This window comes from Salvelinus alpinus, chromosome 6 (assembly GCF_045679555.1).
Source record: "Salvelinus alpinus chromosome 6, SLU_Salpinus.1, whole genome shotgun sequence".
In the NCBI taxonomy this organism is placed as follows: Eukaryota; Metazoa; Chordata; class Actinopteri; order Salmoniformes; family Salmonidae; genus Salvelinus; species Salvelinus alpinus.
Genome location: NC_092091.1, coordinates 26,836,588 through 26,863,914, shown reverse-complemented (window position 1 = coordinate 26,863,914; position 27,327 = coordinate 26,836,588). Strand labels below are relative to the sequence as shown.

Sequence of the window (27,327 nt, the reverse complement as noted above, 5' to 3'; positions counted from 1 at the left end):
TCAGCGTAGATAAGCATGTTGGTCAAAGTTGTTGTTTGACCTTTGGACTCAAACAAATCCACAAAGAGGTCAAATCAACCCTGGATTGTTATCAACAGTGCTGCTAAGCTCAATTATTGCTCCATTCCCCTACAGCAATGTCATCAGTTCTGTTTAATAATTTACTGAGACAAATCAGCTCTTTGAAGTACTTTAGCTGAAAATATCATAATTTATAAATTAAATGCATTACACATGATGTGATTGCAGGTTATCACATTATCTGAAGAAAATATTGTACGTTTTAACACTTCGAACATTTACTCTATAACAGTCTTAAAATGGGATCAAAACTCACCGGCCGGTTACAGAGTTCTGGAGACGACACTTGCTCCTCTTGGTCTCCATCTAGGAAGAAGGGCAGACCATCTCTCTGTGCCACAACGTGAGCTTGGGAGACTGTTTCCCTACCCTCTTCATTAAAAAGGTAATCTTTCATTTGATTAACAGCTGATATCTTCTCTTCTTTGGCCTTTCTGATCTGTGCGAATTGCTTCACAGCGTCTTTCATGAAGTTGTTGAGGAGCTTATCTGCAAAAGCACTGAGGGAGTCTTTCCCCACGGTCTGCTCTGGAATAGATTTCTGATGGGCATCTAGGCCATTCCTCTCAATGATGGTAGAGGTCTCATCAAGAGTTATCTTACGGTCTATGTCAGTGATGAAGAGACTGGTAGGTACATCTTCAAGGTCCAGAATGATGGTCTTGGTTCTTTCATTGGACATTGAATATTCTCCCTCTCTGAACTCATGTAAGTTGATCAAGTTTTTCTGGTGTTCAGCTGATTCATCATTCACGTCATTAGGTCCGTTGTATCCAGAACGATTACTCTGAGATACACCCCCTCTTTTATTTTGCAGATTGCTTTCATGCATTTTCTCCTCAAAGTTGCATTTCTTTGGCTTGTTTTCAGATTGGTCGTCAAGGAACGAGTCCTCGTCCTCTGTGGTGTCCACGTAGATCTCAAACTTCTCTGGCATACGGAAGATCTTGTCCGGAGGAGCGAAGATGCCATGGTCCTCCTCACACTCAAAGTACACCACCCCATCGTAGGTGCCATTGTTGCTTCCTTCAGACTTGTCCAGCTCCACTCCAGCCCAGAAGCCGTTGGCAAAGCTGGTGTGGCCCTTGAATCTAAGCGTACCAGGCTGGACGTTGCTCACTAAAACCCTGTCTCCAATGGTGAAGTTAAGCATTTCATCCAGTGCTGGTGAAGGTGGGATCTGGGAAGGGGAGATAGTTGGGGAGCAGTTTGAACTAATGACCTGGGAATCCTTGGTTTGGCTCTGCAGGTCAAGAAGTCTTTCAGAGCGAGGACTGCCACCAGGAGCTCCAGATCTTCCACTTGGCTCCTCACCGATCTCCTCCTCACTACTGTAGAAGGGTGACCTGCTGTGGGAAGCCTCTCTGGTCTCTTGGCGGGATGGTGAGGTAGGTTTGGAGCCTTGGTTTTCCTCCCTGAGTGACGACTCCACTGAGAATTCAAAGTCTTCATGATTACCATCAGCTGAAGGAGGAGAGGCATCCTTACCCTTTGATGACAAGACATCAGACTCAGGGGTGTAGGATCGCTCTTTGATGGGGGATGGTGACTTAGCAGATATCTCATTAACATCAAGACGGCTTATCAGGGAAATCCCTTGTTCTCCTTTCTCTGAGGAAACATGTTCTGACAGAGAATGGTGCTGCTGGGAACTTGGGCTGTGCTCTAGGTCAAGTTTGAGTAGATGGTCAAAGTGACGGTCTTCAGAGCGTGACTGAGTGTGCTCAGATCCTTCAGACTTCACAGAGTCCAGCTCCTCCATGACCTCTGACAGGTGGCTAGAGACGACACGCTCATCCCCAGAGTCTGTGGCCTGTGGCCTGGCTGGCTCTCTCAGGGGGAGTGCCCCCTCAGAGGGCTGCCTGAGGAGAGGCTCTGGGGACAGCAGGCCCCTCAGACCGTTGGTGTGCTCTGGACTCCCATACACTGGAGTTGGGGTGACAGTAGGGGGGTCCTCGTCTGAGGACTCCTCATGCCATGCTGAATATTTACTGAGCCCAGATGTTGTGAGGTCATCTGACAAACAAAACATGGAACAACTTGTGTTATCATCACAGTATGGGCACAAATGTCAACGTGCAGAAATATACACTTCTTGACAATGCACAACCCACCTTGTTCAACTGGAGAATGTGGAAGTGTCTTCTCAGCTTTCTCTGAGTCAGAGACAACCTTCCAGTTTTTGCCAGTTTCAGGTCTGGAGAGGAAAAAAACATGTTTAGATGATGATGGACCAATTCATCAGTTTGTGCAACATACACATAGTTAGTGCGCTGGTGTACCTGTAAGGAGGTGGTGGTTTAATCTTGGGCTTCTCTGTGGCTGAGGTGGGGGCCTTGATCTGAGGCTTGGCAGCAGGTGTCGAGTCCGGTTCCTTACTCAACTCAGTCTCGGTCTTCTCAATGAAATCATTGTAGGACTAGACATAAGGAAACAAACAAAGCCCAAAGTAAGTCACTGTTCTTGTTATTGCTCATCGAATGGAGTAGGGCAGGCTAGGATTCTCTGATATACACTGACCTCTAGCTGCTTCAGCAGGCTGGCCTCCTGGGCTTTCAGACGCTCTTTGTGCCTCTTCTTCTGCTCCTTCTTCAGCTGGTACACCACAGACTTGCGTTTGCGCAGCTCCTCTTTGAGGGCACGGATACGGCTCTCGATGTCACTCTGATCCGACATAGGCTCTGTGTGACACAATAAGTATGGTTAGAATGCTAAATCCATGCCAGACTGATTAGTATAAAGTAATCCAACTTAGAACTACTGAACTCAAATTCTCAGAAGGGGGAGTAAATATTTATTTATTTGCAGTTTGTCCATCCGGACATTCATTGGCTACTCCAAAAATGCCTGCACATGTTATGTTAGTGATAAAATCTGATGATTGAAATGTCCACTATAATAGCCCAACAGAACCAGCAACGACAGTTTAAGGACTATGTCTGTAGCTCAGTGACGTCTGGGAAGCTTCCATACTCCCATAACACAACTAAGCAGGTTGAGTGTCAGGGAACTGCACGCATAATCCTTTCCTTACGGCATCACATTGTGCCTGCAGTCAGTCCTCTTTCGACTCTGCTTTTCAACAGCTCTAACAGAAAATAAAAATGATGTCCCGTTTTGGAGGCCCTACTGCTCCAGAGAGGGGACCAACTCACCTGTGTGTGTGCCAGAGGGAGTGTCAGCGGCCTTGGGGTCGTGGCTGGAGGTCCTGGAGGAGGAGCGGAGCTGCATCTTGCTGCTGCTGCCCTCTGGGTGTGTGTTAGTGCTGAGGCTGGCTTTTGGTGAAGGAGACTGTACAACAGAGGTAAAGGATAGGGCCCAAGGGGAATTCAGGACGGTCTCACATTCACCACAACAGCATGCCCCAAACTAACTAACCAAGACACACCAAAACTCACACACATACACAAAAACAAACACACTCAAAAGGCAGTGTCTCTAACGGTACATGCACAGATGCCTTTCTGTGACATTTAGACTTGAGTGTTTCTGCTTACATCTCATTTGCATGTGGCTTCTAAATTCCTGAGACGATTTAAATAACTAGTGACATCTAGCTTCATAAAATGAGCTCACAAGAGTGAACGAAATAAGTGATTTTTTAAAGTGTTTTCTTCTTTACCCAATAGGGCAGTTAATTAATAATACTCAATGTCACACTCAAATAACAATCAAGTAACACATTAAACTGTGCACAAGGAAAGTGACAATTCCCTGAAAGAAGCAACTGAGTCTGGACCCTGGACAAAGGCCTACATTCACTGAGCTGCCTAAAGCCTCTTCCCCCTCAGGAGGGTGAAAAGATTTGGCACGGGCCCCCAGATCCTCACAAAGTTCTACAGCTGCACTATTGAGAGCATCTTGACTGGCTGCGTCACCGCTTGGTATGGCAAGTGCTCAGCATCCGACCGTATTGCGCTACAGAGGGTAGTACGTGCAGCCCAGTACATCACTGAAGCCGAGCTCCCTGTCATTCAGGACCTCGTAACCAGGCGGTCAGAGGAAAGCCCTAAAAATAATCAAAGACTCCAGCCAACCAAGTCATAGTCTGTTCTCTCTGCTACCGCACGGCAAGCGTTACCGGAGAGCCAAGTCTGGGACCAAAAGGCTCCTGAACAGCTTCTACCCCCAAGCCATAAGACTGCTCAACAGTTCATTAAATGGCTACAGGGATTTTTTCCTTTTCACCCCCTACCCACATCTACATAGTACTTCAATCACCAAACCAAACCAAACCTACAATTCCCCTCAATCTATCACTCCAATTACCTCGTACTGCAGCACACTGATTCGTTACCGATATGGCATATATTTTATTGTGTTACTATTTTATTTTTATCTATTTGTTAATTTTCTTACTGCATAGTTGGGAAAGGGCTCGTAAGTAAGCATTTCACGGTAAAGTGTACACTTGTATTCGGCGCACGTCACAAATTAAATTTGATGGGAAGAGCGCTAACAAAGTCTCACTTTGCTCTCAGGAGGGATAATACTTGGAGCATGCGTGTTGACAGATTCTGGTAACTCATACAATTCCTTGCACAGCCCCTCCATCTACACCCAGGACTTAGACTCCCCCTCTGTGAGCAAGAGAGTAAGGCCCTGTGCATGTTGCTTTTTTTTGTGGGGGGGGACAATAAAATGATCTAATCTTATGGAAGGGTTCATAAACAAATGTAATCAATGTATTTCTACTGTAGTAATAGATAACATGACATCACAACATGCACAGGGCCTTACTCTCTTGCTCGCAGAGGGGGAGTCTAAGTCCTGGGTGTAGATGGAGGGGCTGTGCTGGGTGGAGGGCAGCTCAGAGACAGAGCCAGGCTGATCAGTGGAGGGGATGTCTGGCTGCTGGGACCCAGAGAGCTCTGTGTGCACGCTGGAGCCAGTCACTACTGGGGAGTAGTCACCCTCACTCACAGAGTCTGAGGAGAGACACACAAAGGTCAAGGGTCAAGAGCAGATGAATACACCTGCAGACTCAAACATGGATATGCAGCTAGCTGTATGATGTTCTCTCCTTCATAAAAGTATACGACACAAGGCAAGTAAACTCATACCTGATAACAGTCAATAAACAGAAACTACTGCATACTACAGCATGTGCTTATTTCATCTCATACAATAGGCCTATAGCTCAGTGTCTGTCAACAGTGGTCTCTCACCTCTGTCAGTCTTTCCCTCAGGGTCATGCTGGCCAGAGCTGGCATTGGGGCTGGCGTTGGAGCAGTCTCTGTGATCTGACCTCTGGTCTCCGTCTCTAGGACGCTCTCTGTCCCAGGCAGCCAGGGCCTGCTTCTCCATCCGCCTCACCTCAGCCTCCTCAGCATCCAGTCTCTGCTTCCACTCCAGCAGCTCCTCCGCGTGCCTCCGCCGATGCATCAGACCCTGCTCCCGCTTGGTCAGGAACCTGGTGGTGGGGAGGACAGGAGGAAGGGAGAGTAAGCACAAAGAATGGTAGGTGAAATTGGTGTGAGAAGCAGTGAAATGATTGCAACGTCGCAGAAGCTAGTGGAGTCATCAGCAGTCCAACCAGTCAACCCAACCACCCCCTGCCCATCTTCACTGCAAACTCAAAACCTCCGGGATGGTCCACACACACAAACCATCCGAACCATGCTTACCTCAACAGACATGGTTTCATTTTGACACCATAGTGCACAAGTCATCCACACTCTTCCCCCACAACAACAGAGTACAAACATTTGATCAAAATGGATAAATCAGGCACAAAGTGTAGTAGTCAGGTTCAATCAGTTGGCTTAACATCACTGTAGGACACCCCTCAAAACATCAGTCAAAGACCACCAAGGGTTAAAAAAATGCATTGCAGAATATAGGTCAAAATGTCTATGGGTGTAACTTCGACATTAATTCTACACAACACAAGAGTCAAAATGCATTTCCCATGTATACTGCGGAAAGAAAATACTTTCAAAATTGTTTCTCCATTGCTTTGATTTATAATGTACATTGAAAAGAACTGGTTCATTATGCACTGCAAGTTAATAAGCTATTTTGCATGTTGACTATAATTAGTAGAAGTGCCAGACGGTACTGTGTTTGCTTGTCTCTCTTTCGCACACTAGTACAGCTTTGGGTTAGACTGTGCTCCCAATTCTATTAAGCCCACTTGCAATACATACTCATTAGCCCATCACAAGCAACAGTTACCTAATCAGAAACGTCGGTGAAGATTTACTGGGCTCATTGAACAGATTAAAACCCTCTATCACTGCTAAAGCACCGGCCAAAGGCACTGCCTCTTTTTCATGGACGGTGTGTAGCCTAATATCTTATAATTTACTCTTATGGACTTTTCTTCAACAAAAGTAGTGAGTGGCATGAATATGAGAAAGTCATGCAGATCCTGATTCATTCACTCTGAATGAGTTAAATGAGCCCCTCAAAGCAACACCACAGAGATTGGAGAGCGCTCGCTGTTCAATGGGAGTCTCGTTCAAATCAGGCCAACTGTATTAAAAGGAATATGACCTTTGACCTTAGCAGACCAAAGTGAGGTCATATCATTACTGGCAAAAATGACTTTCGTTTTTTCACTTCTTGTTGAATTTCTGTGCCCCTTCATGCATACGGTTGTGAACGTACATGCAATGCCTGATGACTGGTTTGTGTTGCCAACAGGATGGCATTGGGTGTTATTCAAGCTTTCACTTCACACTTCCTGGAAAAAAAGGAAATGGGGAGGCGGGAGCTGAACACAAGCATGGTCCTTGGGACAGAGAAGGAGAGGCAGCAGTTAGAGGCGAGAGCAGCACTGTACCTGACCAACTGGATGTAGATAAACAGCTGGAGGTAGGGGAAACAGACACTGCGAGATGCCCAGTGGTGGGCCGTAAACGGAGAGAAGTAGTAGTGAACAGGAGAGCAGTGTCTACAACCAAACAAAGCAAGGACACATGACACAGGAAAAACCCCACAAAATATGAGTTGGAGAATGAGAAAACAGCCAATTAGAGAGAGAATAGAGTAGTGATTAAGCATGTGCTTAAATTGTACTGAATGTTTCATGGTTTCATTCAATGAGAAGTAATGTAGTTAATCTGCCAGGGTTTTGTGTTGGTGGCAGAGCTAAGAGGGGTATTAAAACTCAGTCCTTTTCATCAGGAGTTGGCCAGGACATGGCAAGATGTGCATGTTTGTCTTTGGAGCTGGACTCCAATAAAGTGCAGGTGTGTAGTAATGTGCAGCCATGTGTGAATGTGTGCGGCAGTGCCAGAGAAGAGGTAGGCGTGACTGATAAATTATAATCCTAAAAGGTTAAGAGAGAGGCCTTTGTCTCATTTTGCACCTCAGAGGACTTAATGCTTCTCCTTAATTAAATGCACTGGGTGGAGGAATTTGCGAGATTAGATTATTTTAGCAAAAAGTTGCAAATGTAGTGGTGGGTGATAATTGTTTTTAAGTACTGGCAACTAAAACCTGATTTAGGCTTTATTAGACTAAAACACTGGCTAAATCACACATTAACCTTCACTATGATCCACAACAACACTAGTGCATTATTAAAAGAGACAGTGTAAACATATTGAAATGGCAGGTTGTTAACAGACCAATGCAAGCAAGCAGACAGAGGCGTGGCTACAAGCAGCGTGTTAGTTCCCTACAGAAAATAAAGTCTAGGCTCAAATTGACAGTGACCTCCTACTTTTAGCTGTGATATTGGGTACATTCAGTTTCATGTTTTTTGGTAGATTATTCAATTCAAAGAATCATTCGCTCTCGGCCTACAATTAGTACTGATCACGTTGCTATGGAACAAAAGTTATAAATCCTTAAACACCACAACAACTGAACGTTTGTTAGGACCTGTACTGCAGAATGTACAAGCATAAGAATGAGGTCAGTCGGTGTGCAGGTCTGGCTGTTTAACCATCGTGAGAGTCCCCTCCAGTCACATGACCACATTGTTAAAAGACTCAAACCTGCCCTCGCTGCTTGTATGAGACACCAGACAGACATTTAACACTACATATTTGCTCTGGTTCATATGGTACATTTTGGAATGAGTACAGAGATTGGAGAAGATGCAGTCTGAATAATTAACATGCATGTATAGCAGGGTTCCCCAACTGGCGGTTCGCGAGGTGGTTTTATATGCCCCCCCCCCCCCCCCAAGTTTTCTGCGCAAACAAAAAGAATCTGCCCGCGGCTGAATCTAGTTAATGATCCCTGATCTATAGAGGACATGGAGCATGCTTATATTCATATCCACACCACAGAAGAATTAAGGTTTCTAGTCAAGCCAATCCCTCACTTTCACAAGGCAACAGCAACTTCTATCAAATGATTTTCAATAACAGAAGCTCTGAAGCTGGTACATAATTCATTGTGATTAACAAAGCAAACATGATGATTGATATGCCCAATATGGTTTTGTTAGATCGTCAGTCTAAGACAAGTTAACAATCACACCCATAAAGATAAAGCTATCAAATATGGTAATTTCAGCTGTTTAAAAGTTGCTATAAATTGTGTCCATCTTAGTGAATCCTGTTATAAGCCCTGAAGTAGAAGAAAAAAAGCCCATGACAAAGACTTCCAATAAGACATTTAGGTTGCCAATAGAAAAATTGGACAGTGTAGTTAATAGAAGTTTAAATTACTTCTTATCCATGTGAGAGCGCATCTTCTTGAGCTTCTGCATGATGCTACTGGTCTCACTGCCAGACACTGAGAGAGGTGAGGCGCTGCGCACGTCCCCGTCAGTCATCGCAGCACTGGGGGAGGTTGCCCCTTCGAAGTGCTCCGACACTGGAGTCTCCTGTAGGACATAGATGGTTACACACTCACACACCAGAAATGAAGAAGAGCGCAAGACCATTTCAAATCTTAATGGAACCATGCAGTATTATTTTAGACAAATGCATAGCACATAGCATCTCTTTCTGAGGATTAGCTCAATATCTCCATAAATAACACATTCCCAGATATGAATATGATGTAAGAAGGTGGTAGTACTGACTGGTGGGGTGTCACCGGTGCTGGCACACTTGAGGCGCTCCTTCAGCTTGAGGGTGGTGTATCTCATCCTCTCTATCTCCTCCTGCTGTTTGAGCAGCAGCTGCCTCTCCTTCCTGGCTGCCCTGTTAGCCTCCTGCAGACGCTTGATCTCCGCCTGGACACACACACACACACAGACAGGGTCAAAGGTCATGGTCACTCAGCATTACAGATGGGCAGAGATTTTGTTGGTTAGTTACCTGTTCCTGTTGAAGTTTCATCAGTAGGCCTCTCTGCTTCTTTCTGATGGGTGGCATCTTGTCATCCTCACCCTTGTCTCTGAGGCGCCTATGAGGTCAGAAAGGACAAACAGTGAGAACATGAATGCAAAATGAGTACAGAAGTGCCTCATGCGAAAGAAATTCAACAGAACACATTGACCAAAACTAGACTCATAGTTTTGGTCAATGTGTTTTGCTGAATTTCAATCGCACGTTTTCATATGATGGAAAACAAAAAAACTTTGGCTTTAGTGGGGAATGAGACAATATTCATTTCAGAAAACATGGATCCTAATACAAGTAAACCAGTGCCTTTTCTGATGCTCCAGCCAGGCGAGCTCGGCCTTGGTCTTCTCCATAAGGGCTTTCTGTCGCAGGCGCAGCAGGGAGCTCTGGTGGTGGGCGCGCACCTCCTCCTCCTTCATGTACTGGCGCACCATGTCCATGGTGAACCTGGAGAAGCTGTCCTGTCCGCTGGAGAAGGGCATGCTGCCGTCCTGCTGCCGGGAGCGGAGCGTGGACAATGAGTCACTAACACATCACAAAGCCTCATCAGTCAGGAAACCAGGCATACACAGAGAGCAAACAGTGGTAGATGGAAGATCACTCTGGCCATTGGTTACATGCTCCCTCCAGCTGGCAAACAAATTGAGGCGAGGGAGAGGCTGCTGGCCTTGGTGGTTGCGATATAGAATCAGTGTTGTAAACGCCAAAGTCTATCCAGAGCGCTGTCAAAACACCTGGGGCCATTGAAGGCCAAGGTATGTACAAGATCATCCCTACACGTGGCAGCCATGTGTGACCACAACCTCTCCTAGCCGCACCACAACCTCTCCTAGCCGCACCACAACCTCTCCTCCACCTGTTGTGTTTGAGGGGACCAGGTATGGGTCGGGCAGGGAACGATACAGCCAGGCAGGGAATCTCCCAGAACCCAGTTAAGCGGCACACAGAATGTTTATTGTGCCCAGGGTAGTAATGAGTTGAGCAGGCATTCCCAGTCTTTCTGATGCCATGGCCAGTGGAGCCCTACAAGGCAGGCAGCTCTTTCCAGGCGTCAGTATGGCTAGGCACAATCCCGCATACTGAACTCTTCAGAGAGGCAGGGAGCTACTACTGTGGCTTGACATTAAGAGCTAAGACAGATGCTGCTGCCAACATATTAGACAGAAGCTATAATTTCACCATTACTGCAGTCAAATCGGGCTAAATGTGGATAAGCATTATGCACTGGTTACTTTAAGGAGAAACCTCCCAAAGTAAACTAGTACATTTAAGCTTTTGGATAAGTGCTAAGATTTCAGCCAATCATTATGTATTTGAGTAGTCTTGCTACTTTGCCAGCATTACAGTTATTGAAATTATGTGGCAAACTAACCTTGGAGCTGTCCTGTGCTGTGGGGTTCTCCTGACTGGGCTCGTCATCTGACTCCTCGTGAGGAACTCTCTTCTTCTCCAACACTCCACGCCGGTGAGACTCGGAGGGCAGCAGTGAGCGGAACGAACGCTCCTCAATTTCATCCTCCGTCATGGACTCGTCAAACTTCAGAGAGTACTCTGTAGCAACTGAGGCGCTGTCTGTATGGGGACAGATTGTAGGGGAGAGGAACATTGTTTTCTCTTTCTAAGAGACTTCAGGCTATTTATGCATCAAACAATTATTTTGCATTGCCTGTTTGTGATAATGGCTCTCTTCCAATCCCACAATGAGTGCTATGAACTCCTGGCCTCACCTTTCTCATCCAGTAGGTACTGAACACTGTCACTGGGGATGGAATCTTCAGCTGATGTATGGGCCACCGCCTCCACCACTGAGCTGTTACCCGTCTCCACCTTCCTCCTCTGTCTCTTCTCAGAGGAGGCCAGGGAGGGACTCCAGTGGCTGCTTTCTCCACCACTGGGGAGTACAACGCAGAGGGGACAGGTGAGGGAGAAAACCAATTGCTTATCTAGCCATGCCTATAAAGTTTAACCTGACCAGGCCAATTATGCTGACAAGGAGAAACATCTCCCGGTGTCTGTCTGTGAGGAACACCAGAGTGTGAATTCCAGTACCTGATGTTGGGTCTCCTGGAGGGGGTGGAGTCAGAGCGGCTGTCCAGGGAGAAGGGCTCCTCGGTTCTGTTCTTGGCAGCAGACATCTCACCCATGAAGCTCTGGTGATGCTGCCTCTGCTGGTCAAACAGGGTGCTGATGGGAGCAGCAGCAGGGTCACCGATGCCTCCAGCGATCTGCGAAAGGGCCAGCTCCGTCATCTGAGGAGAGAGCAACTAAGTCAGCAATATATCAACTGAAAGAAACTGTGTCGAGAAGCAAGAGTCAGACATTTGCAAATACATGCAACAGTGAGGAAACAAACCAAGCCCAGTGACTGGCTGTAGGGACAAGAGTGGAGGGAGAGCGAGAGTGTTCTGACCTCTTTGACCTGGCGAGCAGCTACGGCCGTATAGCGTACAGACTCGGCCTGTTGGCTGATCATCTTAGTGGCCTCCTGCATGCCTCCCAGAGACTGCTGCTGGGTCTGAGCCATGTTCTCCTGCAGCTCCACGTGAGCCTGCAACGACACACACACAGTTCTGTTACTGAACCACACTACAGCCTACACACGTCTAGTAAAATAGCTCCTTTCTCACACCACATGCAGTGAAGTTAGATTGAGTTCTATAAATATTCAAGGTGTTGGCAAATATGATGCCACCCTCGAGAGGATCAACAATCTACCAAGTTGGTGCATGGTTCTAACTCTAGGTGAGAAGTATGTGGATTCTGCAGAGTTGCCCGTTCTAAATGCCAGTGCTGTGTGCAGTACCCTGGCTGCTTTCTGCCGTGTCTCCTCCAGCTGCCATTGGGTCTCCAGTGCCTCCTGCTCTGCCTTCATCTTCAACTCATGAAGGTCGCGCTCGTGCCGCTGCTGCTGCGCCTGAAAATGTTAGAGGTCAAAGGTCAGGACCTATGGAAAAAGGTGAATGAAAACCGCTAGAACATGACAATAGCTAACATTTCAAGAGTGGAGTAGTGCCTATACTAAGCATTCATATACATAAGTGAGTACTCTTCAGGTGCTCTGATTGGTGGGTTGGGCCTCCCTCACCTTGAGTATCTGGGCAAGCGAGACACTTTCCTGCTGCGCCAGAGACACGCCCCTTAACCGCTCCACGTCGCCCAGCTGACGCACAGACTCCTCTATAGACTCCAGGTAGTGGAGCTCTGCAGACATACGCTGCTGCAACACCCCTGGGGTGTAGTGGAGCTCACCTGGACAACAGAAAGACGGATAGAAACAAAGGAAGTTGTAGATGGGCAATAGAGTATGTATCAAAACGGCTGAGCGGGTGTTTCTAGGTAGTATACCTGCAGCCGTGGGCTCTGCTCTGCCCCCCAGTGTAGCGGACAGGGATGAGGAGGAGCGAGGGCAGCCGGACCCAAGACCAAGGATGTCTGCCCCGGCTAGGGAGGCGCTGCCTGGAGACACACGAGGAGAACTAGAGTCTGTCGGAGAGCCAGCTGGAGACGGGCTAGGGCTTCTGGGGGACTTCTTACTGTCCAAGCCCAAACTGGAACCAAAAGAAGGAAAAATAAACAATTGATTCATATGCATGCTTTCTGAAAACGTACAAACTCCCATTTGTAACTGTCAACTTAAAGAAGGCTGGATTATCGTTTAAAAAAGTGGTGGGGTGAGGGTTGGGGATTAAGGGTGTCAAACATATTTTGCCCCGCGGGTTGCATTCAGTCTTAACCAAGGTCCGGAGGGCAGCGCTTAAAACGTCTTATATTATTTTGTCGCCGTCAAATTTGCAAAATATAGTCTCACATCCATCGCTTTTAGAAATTCCGATGCTCCCTGACTGTCTAGCATTCTAAGACTTAACAAGCTGGACAGAGTGACGAGACTTTAAAATATAAGTTCATTATCATTCCTACACAGTTTTGATTAGGTTTTGGTCATTTCAATGTCAATTGACATCGTTTTTTAAACAAGTGACATCAATAAGGGATCATAGCTTTCACCTGGATTCACCTGGTCTGTCTAATGGAAAGAGCAGGTGTTCCTAATGTTTTATATACTCAGTATATATCTATATATAATTTGATTTTTTACACTCAAACCCTCCGCTCGGGCCGTACAGTATACGTTAAACATAACAGATGGAACATTAACAACTTTGATTCAGTTCAGGTGTGTGCTATACCGCCAGAACACTAAATTAACAAGGTGAAATGGAGAACCAGGAACTAACAGAATTAAGAAAAAGGGGCCCCAGGAAAACCATCCTAAGACCTACAGTAAGTGAAGAAAATAACATATTGTGCTGCTTTGAGCCAAACAAAAATGGGCAAAGACGTCTAATCATGATGATACAGTATAATGTCCTTTTGCTTCCTAGCTAGAAACAGTATGGTAGACAGCGGTGCATCTCTCCTGCTCTAACTGCCATTGTACACAGTGCTTTATCTTACCAGAGAACAACTGCAGCATTAAGGACTTGATCCTGAATGTAATCGCTATCACATCAAGCAGACAGAAAGGTATGGAGGAAATCTACCACCTGGGCAAAAAAAAACAATAAACACCATTGGGGAGGCTCAAATGTCCCAGGAGAAGAAAAAAAACTCCCTGGCAACATGCCCATTTTGCAGTGAGGAGATTTAACAACCTCGCTGCCCAAACAAAAGAGTCAGTGTTAGGGGGCCATGAGGCAGGCTGCTGTAGACCCTTCAGCCACAACCAGAGCAACAGCCAAAATACTATTTTTCCCTGGCACTCTGCACTAGACTTCCTAAACACATTTGAATCATTAGTTCTTAGCCTCAATGCCCAGATCTATAGCCACAGCAAAATAAGCATTCTAGAGTGTTGAGTTAGCTAAGGCCATACGATGTGCAAGTGGCGTGTCAATTTTACTTCAGTATTCCTTGTTATGTAGGCTAAGAACGAGCCTCAAATTTGCATTATCAGTCATGAAAACCACAGCCATGTTATATTGTATACGTGTTTCCGAGTGAATAAAAAAAAAAGTATGTATTTGATGGGGAAGAAGAAGCCAAAAACTTGACAGGGGCAGCTCTAGCAGGGCAGTAATTCGCCGAAAGGACTTGTTGGAAAGGTGGCATCCTATGACGGTGCCACATTGAAAGTCACTGAGCTCTTCAGTAAGGACATTCTACTGCCAACGTTTGTCTACGGTGATTGCATGGCTGTGTGCTCGATTTTACACACTTGTCAGCAATGGGTGTGGCTGAAATAGCCAAATCCACTAATTTGAAGGGGTGTGTCCATATACTTTTGGTGATGCAGTGAATTTTGATAAATTCCATTGGGTATGACTAAATCCATTCACGAAAATAAATATAAGTGTACAAAGCATTAGGAACACCTTCCTAATATTGAGTTGCACCCACTTTTGCCCTAAAAACAGACTCAATTCGTTGAGACATGGACTCTACAAGGTGTTGAAAGCATTCCACAGGGATGCTGGCCCATGATGACTCCAATGCTTCCCACAGTTGTGTCAAGTTGGCTTGATGTCCTTTGGGTGGTGGGCCATTCTTGATACGTGCGGGAAACTGTCGAGCAAGAAAAACCCAGAAGCGTTGCAGTCCTTGACAAACCAGTGACTCTGGCACCTACTACCATAACCCATTCAAAGGCAGTTGGATTTTTTTGTCTTGGCCATTCACACTCATAACATCCATGTCTCAAGGCTAAAAAAACTATTTAACCTGTCTCCTCCTATTTATCTACACTGATTAAAGTGAATTTAACAAGTGACATCAATAAGTGATCACTGCCTTCACCAGGATTCACCTGGTCAGTCTGTGTCATGGAAAGTGTTCATAATGTTTTGTACACTAAGTGTATATAATGGCCCCCCCCATTATATTGGGAACTGAACTGAAAAGACCCCATTCAATCGCTGTTCAGGCCTGACAGAGTGAGATGCATCTTTATGTTGGCAAAGATACCCTGTAGAGAGAACACTGTGGCTGATGTGGTATCCAAGTTTACTCCAATATTCTCTCCAGTCACTTGAAATGTGTAAATATTATGAGTGGTGGTCTTTGGAAGCCAAGGACCACTTAATTTATTTTACCCTTATTTTACCAGGCAAGTTGACTGAGAACAGCAACGACCTGTGGAATATTTACAGGGGAGAGGGATGAATGAACCAATTGGAGGCTGGGGATAATTAGGTGGCTATGATGGTGGGGTCAGATTTGGAATTTAGCCAGGACACCGGGGTTAACACCACTACTCTTACGATAAGTACCATGGGATCTTTAGTGACCACAGAGAATCAGGACACCCATTTAACGTCCCAACCGAAAGACAGCGCCCTACACAGGGCAATGTCCCCAATCACTGCTCTGGGGCATTGGGATATTTGTTTTTTGTCCAGAGGCCCTCCTGCTGGCCCTCGAACACTGCTCCAGCAGCATCTGGTCTCCCACCCAGGGACTGACCAGGACCACCCCTGCTTAGCGTCAGAGGCAAGCCAGCAGTGGATGCAGGGTGGTAGGCTGCTGGCTAACAAGGAAATTGTGTCGAATACCTGAAGTGAGACTGCACAGTGAAACAAATAGACCATAAACTCATGTAATTGAAAGAGGCATTGTGCCCACATGCAAGCAATAATATCCCCACACAAATGTGCTCAGAGATTGTAAGACAACCAAGAAGCTCAGGAAGGAAGGAAATACCAGTAATCACTGAAGGTCAAGGAGGATATTCAAGCTCCTGGGAATTCCCCTGAGCCCCTCAGAAGTGGTCTGGGCTGGAACGCCTTACCTGCAGTGTAAGTGGCCCGAGGCGCCCCCTAGTGTACTGTCAGTGTACACGCTCTTCACCAGGCTGTGGATGGAGCTTCTCTCAGAGGCTGAGCCTCCTCGTCTTGAGTCTCTAGACAGGCTCTCCGATCCCGGAGAGCAGGGGCTCCTCTGCTCCTCCACCAGAGTGGTATCACTCTTGTCTGAAGCAGCGCCTAAAGAGATGGGAGACACTTACACTAGTAAGAAATTGTCACTTGGCTGCATGATTTCAGGGGAAGTGGTTATTTTATTTTGTGGGGAAAGTCTCACCCCTTTTCACTGAACCCTTTGAGTGAGGTGAAGATACCGGAGTAGAGCCTGAGGAGTGATGGGATGGCAGGTCTATAGTCCGGGTGTCATAAGGGGACCTGCGACTCATCAACTCGTCATAGTGACTGTTCCCACTGGTGATGCTGCAATGAGACGTCGAGATAAAAGATAGTTTAAGACCCACATCATGTGCATCAAACCACCACAGACGACTAAAACAACTTCAAAAACAGCAACTCACATCTGTTGAGTTGAACTCCTAGCCAGCCATGTGACATTAGTGCCATCTTGTGGTCAAATTCCCATAATTTTTACAGGATTTTGAAATGACGTTTTAATTGCATGAGAGGTATTCAGATAGCAACACCCAGTCATGTGACAGTGGTATAAACCACTTTACCTGCATCCGTTGTATCCTTTCTTAGACTGACTGCTCCCGCCGCCGCTGCTACGGGAAGACACAAAGTCATCCTCATACGCTGGTGCCACATCCACCGAGCTGGCTGCAGACAGGCCACAATGCACAGCAGGGGAGCTCCTGTCTACTTGCTCCTCTCCTCCAACTGCAGAGAGAAGCCAGACGAACAGACGATGGGTTAAACATTCGCTCTTCATTCAAAACACTTCTATGGATAGGGTGGGTGTGTAAATGTGTTGGCTAACCCTTTGTGTGGTTGTGCAGGTGGTTCTTCGTGAAGATGTTGATGACGCTATGAGGACTTCCCTTGGTCAGTTCCTCCCATGGGCCTCGGCTGCGGTCCCGTGGCTGAGAGAACGGGAGGGTGCTGAGGGCTGGGTACTTCTCTGCCACTCTCTGGAAGTGAGAGATGGGCTGGAAGCCCTCCCTCTGGCCCGCACAGAAGTCCAGTGACCCGAGACGCTCTGCTGGTTTGGGGACCCTCTTTATGTGCGTGCAGGGGCTCTTGTTGCCCTCCGACAGGCTGCCCTCGCTCAGCAGTGGGCCCTCACTGATGGAGTCACCGCTGGAGTCATGGAGCTTGGTCTTCCCCGGTACCTCAGGGTGCTCCTCCGGCCTCTTATGGGAGCCGAGGCCTGGGGATGTCTGGGGCCTGCTGCCTGAAGCAGAGGCCCCGCCTCTCTGTTCTCTGAAGCTGTGCAGGTTGCCCACCCCTGGGAGAGCTTCATTGTATGTGCTCTGGCCAGCACTCAGGAGCCTCTGGATCCTCAGGGACAGCTCGTCAGCAGCATCAGTGCTCTCTCTGACCGATGGGCTCACAGGCTTGGCCCAGCAGCCGTCGTCTTGAGGCTGAAGATGGGTCAGACCGGTAAGATCCATGTCCCTCGCACAGCCATAGTTGATCCCTGTGCCGGCCAGTTTCCGTGCTTCACTCTCTATGCGGGTAGACAGGGATGCGGCTGTGGCTTTCAGGGCCTCATTGCGGTTCATCTTGGTCTTGTTGGCTGCTCCTGTGAGAGTGGAGTGCTGAGGCCTGGCTGGAGGGCTGGTTCCCCTCACCCCAGAGCCCCCTCCCGTTTCCAGGCCCAGGGAGAAAAGCTTGTCTGTGGGGGGAGCCAGAGCACAACTCAGACGGTCTGGCTGCAGCCACGATGGAACTCCCAGTCCCAGCTCATTCCTAAAGGAGAAAGAGTGGAGGATTAGTATTCAAATACACAATTTTATAAACAAAACGGCTCAGAAACACTCAAAATATTGTTTGGGGATTAACAAAGTCCTTTAGTTTATGGACCCATAAAATACTTTTAGTACAGAGCAACATTGTCCATAGGATACTATGCCAAAGGTTTAAGACATCTAAATATGCATGAACCCATTAAAATATGTGACTTGTACAGTCTAAATAGGACTTTCTGAGAACCACCTTTGTGTTCATTATATAAGCAAAAATTGTTCAGGGCCGAGGATCAACTCAACAAGATTCCAAGAACTGCATAGCAACTCATGAGTTTATGAACATATGCAGATGACAGTTACATACCATAATGTTTACCCTATGTGAGGACCAGACAGATATTTACAGTATCTGAAGTTACTGTTGCATCTAAACTATCAATAGAAGTACCCTATTTTATGGTTAATCGAACATACTAGGTAAATTTGTTCTCTTGCACCTTATTTGTGGAACGATCTTCAAAATGTTCTTAAAATGTGATGTTCTGGTGCCTCTAGTGTAATTCAGAAAGCTGATTGAGGAACGTATTACTGATGAATGTGTTAGTTTTTAATGACCGTGTTTTTCTTTCTGCATTTAGATGTGTGTATTTTCTGTAATTCAGGGCTCATCTGCAAAAGAGACCTTGGTCTCAGTAGGACTCTCTGATAAAATAAACGTTAAACAAACAAATAAAATACTCCACCATGTTCTGAAATGCTGCAATGGAAACCCGTGGAAACAGACCGTTCAGAAACAAAAAAAATCCTTATTGGCTCTGTTCCTTCGCTATGAGGAGGTAATATGGCTCTATGCTTTGGGCCTCTACACTAGCCAGTGCTAATGGAAAAGGTAACATACAGTGCCTAAAGAAAGTATTCAGACCCCTTGACTCTCTCCACATTTTGTTACGTTACAGGCTTATTCTAAAATGGATTAAATAAAACAAAATCCTCAGCAATCCACACAATACCCCATAATGACAAAGCGAAAACAGGTTTTTCGAAACTTTTGAATATTTATTAAACAAAAAAAACAGAAATACCTTATTTACGTAAGTATTCAGATCCTTTGCTTTGAGATACGAAATTGAGGTCAGGTGCATCCTGTTCCCATTGATCATCCTTGAGATGTTTCTACAACTTGATTGCAGTCCAACTGTGGTAAATTCAATTGATTGGACATGATTTGACATTGGATTGGACATGACACCAAAAATCCTGAAATCTCCATCGCAAACTATAAAATTTTCCGCCAAGATAGTACTTCCAAAGGGGGCGGTGTTGCAATCTACTGCAAAGATAGTCGGTGATTGTCGGTGATTTTGGAAACGTCACTTCCTCTTGAACTTGCAGACGTGTTGCTGTGCGTTTTGTTGCCAACCTTACTTTGCTAGCTGACAACTTTACGGTTTTTACTTTTTAATTACCGTTTATATTTTTAGTTTTTCCCTCACAACTTTTTTCCCTCATTCAACTTTTTCACTCCGGACGCTTTATCTGGACATGGTTCATCAGCACCTTCAACAGCCGAAGCTAAGTAGTAACATTAACATGATGCCTTCTAATTGCAGTCGCTGTACTCATAATATACAGGAGAACGATCGCCTTACGGCGAGGATAGCTGTGCTGCAAGCCCAGCTTCAGACGCAATCGTTAGGCAAGGGTAATTTCAGTGTAGGAAAGGATGAAACAGCGTCTGTGCCACCAGTAAGTACAGATAGTAGTATAAATCCCCCCGCAGCCGGACAACTTTCTCATGGCTTCTGGAGGGAAATGCTGTAGGAATGCTCAACTGGTGTCGCTCATTCAGCCGACAGAAACTTTCAACCGGTTTTCCCCATTAAGTAGCGAGTCGGAGTCTGAGGCCGAGTCTTCTCGTCTCTACTCCTCCCGTTACGGGGTCAGAGACGCCGAAGCTTCCCACCATTAGCTCTGACAAATTGAAAACCCTAGTCATTGGCGACTCCATTACCCACAGTATTAGACTTAAAACGAATCACCCAGCGATCATACACTGTTTACCAGGGGGCAGGGCTACCGACGTTAAGGCTAATCTGAAGATGGTGCTGGCTAAAGCTAAAACTGGCGAGTGTAGAGAGTATAGAGATATTGTTATCCACGTCGGCACCAACGATGTTAGGATGAAACAGTCAGAGGTCACCAAGCGCAACATAGCTTCAGCGTGTAAATCAGCTAGAAAGATGTGTCGGCATCGAGTAATTGTCTCTGGCCCCCTCCCAGTTAGGGGGAGTGATGAGCTCTACAGCAGAGTCTCACAACTCAATCGCTGGTTGAAAACTGTTTTCTGCCCCTCCCAAAAGATAGAATTTGTAGATAATTGGCCCTCTTTCTGGGACTCACCCACAAAATGGACCAAGCCTGACCTGCTGAGGAGTGACGGACTCCATCCTACCTGGAGGGGTGCTCTCATCTTATCGACCAACATAGACAGGGCTCTAACTCCTCTAGCTCCACAATGAAATAGGGTGCAGGCCAGGCACCAACCTGCCAGCTTAGTGGAGTCTGCCACTAGCATAGTCAGTGTAGTCAGCTCAGCTATCCCCATTGAGACTGTCTGTGACTCGACCTAGGTTGGGCAAAACTAAACATGGCGGTGTTCGCCTTAGCAATCTCACTAGGATAAAGACCTCCTCCATTCCTGCCATTATTGAAAGAGATCGTGATACCTCACATCTCAAAATAGGGCTACTTAATGTTAGATCCCTCACTTCAAAGGCAGTTATAGTCAATGAACTAATCACTGATCATAATCTTGATGTGATTGGCCTGACTGAAACATGGCTTAAGCCTGATGAATTTACTGTGTTAAATGAGGCCTCACCTCCTGGTTACACTAGTGACCATATCCCCCGTGCATCCCGCAAAGGCGGAGGTGTTGCTAACATTTACAATAGCAAATTTCAATTTACAAAAATAAAATAAAAGACGTTTTCGTCTTTTGAGCTTCTTGTCATGAAATCTATGCAGCCTACTCAATCACTTTTTATAGCTACTGTTTACAGGCCTCCTGGGCCATATACAGCGTTCCTCACTGAGTTCCCTGAATTCTTATCGGACCTTGTAGTCATAGCAGATAATATTCAAATGTTTGGTGATTTTAATATTCATATGGAAAAGTCCACAGACCCACTCCAAAAGGCTTTTGGAGCCATCATCGACTCAGTGGGTTTTGTAGGTCTTCGAAAGCCAAGTTAACAAACAGATTACCGACCATTTCGAATCCCACCGTACCTTCTCCGCTATGCAATCTGGTTTCAGAGCTGGTCATGGGTGCACCTCAGCCACGCTCAAGGTCCTAAACGACATCATAACCGCCATCGATAAGAGACATCACTGCGCAGCCGTATTCATCGACCTGGCCAAGGCTTTCAACTCTGTCAATCACCACATTCTTATTGGCAGACTCGACAGCCTTGGTTTCTCAAATGATTGCCTCGCCTGGTTTACCAACTACTTCTCTGATAGAGTTCAGTGTGTCAAATCGGAGGGCCCGTTGTCCGGACGCTGGCAGTCTCTATGGGGGTGCCACAGGGTTTAATCCTCGGGCCGACTCTCTTCTCAGCATACATCAATGATGTTGCTCTTGTTGCTGGTGATTCTCTGATACACCTCTACGCAAACGACAGCATTCTGTATACTTCTGGCCCCTCTTTGGACACTGTGTTAACTAACCTCCAGACGAGCTTAAATGCCATACAACTCTCCTTCCGTGGCCTCCAACTGCTCTTAAATGCAAGTAAAACTAAATGCATACTATTCAACCGATCACTGCGCACATCTGCTCGCCCGTCCAGCATACGTGGACAACTACAAATACCTACAGTGGGGAGAACAAGTATTTGATACACTGCCGATTTTGCAGGTTTTCCTACTTACAAAGCATGTAGAGGTCTGTAATTTTTATCATAGGTACACATCAACTGTGAGAGACGGAATCTAAAACAAAAATCCAGAAAATCACATTGTATGATTTTTAAGTAATTAATTTGCATTTTATTGCATGACATAAGTATTTGATCACCTACCAACCAGTAAGAATTCCGGCTCTCACAGACCTGTAAGTTTTTCTTTAAGAAGCCCTCCTGTTCTCCACTCATTACCTGTATTAACTGCACCTGTTTGAACTTGTTACCTGTATAAAAGACACCTGTCCACACACTCAATCAAACAGACTCCAACCTCTCCACAATGGCCAAGACCAGAGAGCTGTGTAAGGACATCAGGGATAAAATTGTAGACCTGCACAAGGCTGGGACGGGCTACAGGACAATAGGCAAGCAGCTTGGTGAGAAGGCAACAACTGTTGGCGCAATTATTAGAAAATGGAAGAAGTTCAAGATGACGGTCAATCACCCTCGGTCTGGGGCTCCATGCAAGATCTCACCTCGTGGGGCATCAATGATCATGAGGAAGGTGAGGGATCAGCCCAGAACTACACGGGCAGGACCTGGTCAATGACCTGAAGAGAGTTGGGACCACAGTCTCAAAGAAAACCATTAGTAACACACTACGCCGTCATGGATTAAAATCCTGCAGCGCACGCAAGGTCCCCCTGCTCAAGCCAGCGCATGTCCAGGCCCGTCTGAAGTTTGCGAATGACCATCTGGATTATCCAGAGGAGGAATGGGAGAAGGTCATGTGGTCTGATGAGACAAAAATAGAGCTTTTTGGTCTAAACTCCACTCGCCGTGTTTGGAGGAAGAAGAAGGATGAGTACAACCCCAAGAACACCATCCCAACCATGAAGCATGGAGGTGGAAACATCATTCTTTGGGGATGTTTTTCTGCAAAGGGGACAGGACGACTGCACCGTATTGAGGGGAGGATGGATGGGGCCATGTATCGCGAGATCTTGGCCAACAACCTCCTTCCCTCAGTAAGAGCATTGAAGATGGGTCGTGGCTGGGTCTTCCAGCATGACAACGACCCATAACACACAGCCAGGGCAACTAAGGAGTGGCTCCGTAAGAAGCATCTCAAGGTCCTGGAGTGGCATAGCCAGTCTCCAGACCTGAACCCAATAGATAATCTTTGGAGGGAGCTGAAAGTCCGTATTGCCCAGCGACAGCCCCGAAACCTGAAGGATCTGGAGAAGGTCTGTATGGAGGAGTGGGCCAAAATCGCTGCAGCAGTGTGTGCAAACCTGGTCAAGAACTACAGGAAACGTATGATCTCTGTAATTGCAAACAAAGGTTTCTGTACCAAATATTAACTTCTGCTTTTCTGATGTATCAAATACTTATGTCATGCAATAAAATGCAAATTAATTACTTAAAAATCATACAATGTGATTTTCTGGATTTTTGTTTTAGATTCCGTCTCTCACAGTTGAAGTGTACCTATGATAAAAATTACAGACCTCTACATGCTTTGTAAGTAGGAAAACCTGCAAAATCGGCAGTGTATCAAATACTTGTTCTCCCCACTGTAGGTGTCTGGTTAGACTGTAAACTCTCCTTCCAGACTCACATTAAGCATCTCCAATCCAAAATTAAATCTAGAATCGCAACAAAGCATCCTTCACTCATGCTGCCAAACATACCCTTGTAAAACTGACCATCCTACCGATCCTCGACTTCGGTGATGTCATCTATAAAATTGCCTCCAACACTCTACTCAACAAACTGGATGCGGTCTATCACAGTGCCATCCGTTTTGTCACCAAAGCCCCATACACTACCCACCATTGCGACCTGTACGCTCTCGTTGGTTGGCCCTCGCTTCATACTCGTCGCCAAACCCACTGGCTACAGGTTATTTACAAGTCTCTGCTAGGTAAATCCCCACCTTATCTCAGCTCACTGGTCACCATAGCAGCACCCACTCGTAGCACGCGCTCCAGCATGTATATCTCACTGGTCACCCCTAAAACCAATTCCTCCTTTGGTCGTCTTTCCTTCCAGTTCTCTGCTGCCAATGACTGGAACGAACTACAAAAATCTCTGAAACTGGAAACACTTATCTCCCTCACTAGCTTTAAGCACCAGCTGTCAGAGCAGCTCACAGATTACTGCACCTGTACATAGCCTATCTATAATTTATCCCAAACAAGTACCTCTTCCCCTACTGTATTTATTTATTTTGCTCCTTTGCACCCCATTATTTCTATTTCTACTTTGCACATTCTTCCACTGCAAATCTACCATTCCAGTGTTTTACTTGCTATATTGTATTTACTTCGCTACCATGGTCTTTTTTTGCCTTTACCTCCCTTATCTCACCTCATTTGCTCACAATGTATATATACTTATTTTCCTACTGTATTATTGACTGTATGTTTTGTTTATTCCATGTGTAACTCTGTGTTGTATGTGTAGAATTGCTACGCTTTATCTTGGCCAGGTCGCAGTTGCAAATGAGAACTTGTTCTCAACTAGCCTACCTGGTTAAATAAAGGTGGAAAGGCACACACCTGTCTATATAAGGTCCCACAGTTGACAGTGCATGTCAGAGCAAAAACCAAGCCATGAGGTTGAAGGAATTGTCTCTAGAGCTCCGAGACAGGATTATTTAGAGGTACAGATATGGGTAAGGGTACCAAAAATGTCTGCAGCATTGAAGGTCCTCAAGAACACAATGGCCTCCATCATTCATATATGGAAGAAGTTATGAACCACCAAGACTCTTCCTAGAGCTGTCCGCCCGGGCAAACTGAGCAATCGGGGAGAAGGGCCTTGGTCAGGGAGGTCACCAAGAACCCGATGGTCACTCTGACAGAGCTCTAGAGTTCCTATGTGGAGATGGGAGAACCTTCCAGAAGGACCATCTCCGCAGCACTCCACCAATCAGGCCTTTATGGTAGAGTGGCTAAACGGATGCTCCTCCTCAGTAAATGGCACATGACAGCCCACTTGGAGTTTGCCAAAAGGTACCTAAAGACTCTCAGACCATGAGAAACAAGATTAAAAACACGCCTGGAGGAAACCTGGCACCATCCCGACGGTGAAGCATGATGCTGTGGGGATATTTTTCAGCGGCAGGGACTGAGAGACTTGTCAGGATCAAGGAAAAGAGGTACAGAGCAAAGTACAGAGAGATCCTTGATGCAAACCTGCTCCATAGAGCTCAGGCCCTCAGACTGGGATGAAGGTTCACCTTCCAGGACAATGACTCTAAGCACACAGCCAAGACAAAGCAGGAGTGGCCCAGCCAGAGCCCGGACTTGAACCCGATCCAACCTGACAGAGCTTGAGAGGATCTGCAGAGAACAATGGGAGAAACTCCCCAAATACAGGTGTGCCAAGCTTGTAGCATCATACCCAAGAAGACTCAAGGCTGTAGTCGCTGCCAAAGGTGCTTCAACAAAGTACTGAGTAACGGGTCTGCATACTTATAGAAATGTGATTTCAGTTTTATATTTATAATACATTTGTTAAACCTGTTTTTGCTTTGTCATGAGGTATTGTGTGTAAATTGATGAGGGAAAAAACAACAATACATTTTAGAATAAGGCTGTAAACTAACAAAATGTGGAAAAAGTCAAGGGGTCTGAATACTTTCCGAAGGCACTGTATAACCTGTAATTAGTGTTTTAGTGAGGTGTGTGCTGACCTGGAGAGTGGAGGAGGTTGTATCTCAGATAGAGACAGGTCACTGCTAGAGGAGGCACTCTGGGGTCTCTCCTGCCTCTTGTTCTCCTTGTCCGACTCCCCGGATGGCTGGTACAGGGGCCTCTGCTAAAGGAGAACACACACCACAAATAACTCACAGCTAGTTTAACTCACCACAGGATGAGTCATTTCCTACAGGCCACTTGACTACATGAAATATGAGCAATAGCATTATATCTCCCGAGTTATACTGAGGGTAATTCTACATGTCACCATTTCACATCTTGGCTCTTAATGTAACAAGGGCAGCTATAAATATGCATTTGACACGCCATACATACCATGCTCTATACCCACATTTTCGCTAAAGCTTGCCATGTGAGTAAGGGGACAGTGAGGGCTTCATCCCCATTACAACTAAAGATGCCTTTACCTGGTGGATGACTGTGGTAGAGGCTGGCTGAGTCTGGTAAGGCAGAGGCTCCTCTTCTAACTCCGCCTGTTCCAGTAGTAGTTTGGTGTAGGTCTCCTGCAGGCGTTTCTGTACTGGACTCTCCAGTACCGCAGGGCCCTTATTGGCTACCCCCGCTCTCTGTTTCCTGTATAGCTCCTGAAGACGTTGGCTCCTGCTCTCCGCCTCCTCCCTCTGGGCCCTTCGCTCCTCCACTAGACGTCTCTTACGCTCCTCTTGTTGCCGGGTGATGTACTGGCGCACTGAGTCGGCGTCGTAGTGCCTCTTCTTGGGCCCTGGTTCTGATGGCTCTGGCTTGTTGCGCTTGGTGGGGCTGGCACTGCGGGAGCCCCGTAAGGATGAGCAACCAGCCGTCCATGCTGTGGTTCTGGCCCCGGACACTGAACCCATCCTGGGCTCCACTGGAGCTCGCTCCTCTGCTCTGTGCTCCAGCTGCAGGTCGTCCAGGATGCCCCGGATGTCTACAGACAGGAGGTCTGTGTTGAGGGCCCTGTCCTCGGCTGGGCCTGCAGAGAAAGGGTCTGGGGTGGGCTGGGTGGTCCTGTACCGGCTGCAGGGTCTCTCTGAGCTGCTGGGTTTGGACCGACGATTCAGCTCTGAACAGGGGTCCGAATTTGACCGAGGATGGGATGCTGGAAAAAAATTGTAAAAGACACAAGGGGTATTGTATTGATTTGTGACTAAATGTTATTGTGAATTGAAAGGAACATGTGTTTTGTGTGCATGATTAGGGGGGAAATCGTGGTAGCTATTAGGGCTGTCAGAGTTAAAGCGTTACAATTAAACGGCAATCTTTGCTACGCATTTAATTTTTGTCAGCCAAGTCCGTTTCCTCACAGACCCTTTAAATCGCAACACTCTGTGCTGTTGGTCTACTAACAGCTGCTACCAACAGCAGTAGCAGTGCGGTCTGCCTCTCTTGTTGTGCTAAAACAACTATACGCGCAGCTTTGAGCAACAATTCTGAAAGAAAACTTACAGAAAGTTCAACCATACACTTTCTCAGGCGTTTCTTTAAAATAACAGCAGACACTTCATTTGCACAGAAGTAGCTAGCTTGTTATGCTAACGTTAGCTAGCTAGCCAAACGAGAATGTTTAGAATGTAATGGCAGAATGCCTCTAGATTAAACTCCGATTTGAAAAACAGAACAGGACAGCCATTCCATTTAGCTATGTTTTTGTTAATAGTCCTCAGGTCAAAAGATATGACCAAATTATCCCAATTCTTGTAGTAGCAGCT

The 27,327-nt window shown here is 46.3% G+C and overlaps 1 protein-coding gene across 5 annotated transcripts in view; it reads right to left on the bottom strand.

Moving 5' to 3' along the window:
* Positions 1-27,327, bottom strand: part of LOC139578465 (centrosome-associated protein 350-like) — a 44,462-nt gene that overhangs the window by 4,321 nt on the left and 12,814 nt on the right. For 3 of the 5 annotated variants that reach the window (XM_071406094.1, XM_071406093.1, XM_071406097.1), the window contains exons 9-32: positions 26,047-26,717; positions 25,615-25,739; positions 17,073-18,004; positions 16,810-16,972; positions 16,410-16,552; positions 16,120-16,312; positions 12,681-12,883; positions 12,421-12,584; positions 12,139-12,249; positions 11,746-11,883; positions 11,385-11,584; positions 11,063-11,226; positions 10,708-10,907; positions 9,642-9,829; positions 9,309-9,396; positions 9,071-9,223; positions 8,712-8,869; positions 5,250-5,494; positions 4,822-5,009; positions 3,237-3,372; positions 2,602-2,762; positions 2,364-2,500; positions 2,196-2,278; positions 338-2,097 (exon numbers count right to left, since the gene is read on the bottom strand). In XM_071406094.1, the coding sequence (XP_071262195.1) occupies positions 338-2,097; positions 2,196-2,278; positions 2,364-2,500; positions 2,602-2,762; positions 3,237-3,372; positions 4,822-5,009; positions 5,250-5,494; positions 8,712-8,869; positions 9,071-9,223; positions 9,309-9,396; positions 9,642-9,829; positions 10,708-10,907; positions 11,063-11,226; positions 11,385-11,584; positions 11,746-11,883; positions 12,139-12,249; positions 12,421-12,584; positions 12,681-12,883; positions 16,120-16,312; positions 16,410-16,552; positions 16,810-16,972; positions 17,073-18,004; positions 25,615-25,739; positions 26,047-26,717 (6,704 nt within the window). The remainder of the gene's footprint in view (positions 1-337; positions 2,098-2,195; positions 2,279-2,363; positions 2,501-2,601; positions 2,763-3,236; positions 3,373-4,821; positions 5,010-5,249; positions 5,495-8,711; positions 8,870-9,070; positions 9,224-9,308; positions 9,397-9,641; positions 9,830-10,707; positions 10,908-11,062; positions 11,227-11,384; positions 11,585-11,745; positions 11,884-12,138; positions 12,250-12,420; positions 12,585-12,680; positions 12,884-16,119; positions 16,313-16,409; positions 16,553-16,809; positions 16,973-17,072; positions 18,005-25,614; positions 25,740-26,046; positions 26,718-27,327) is intronic. The other 2 variants (XM_071406096.1, XM_071406095.1) reach the window with 2 other exon arrangements.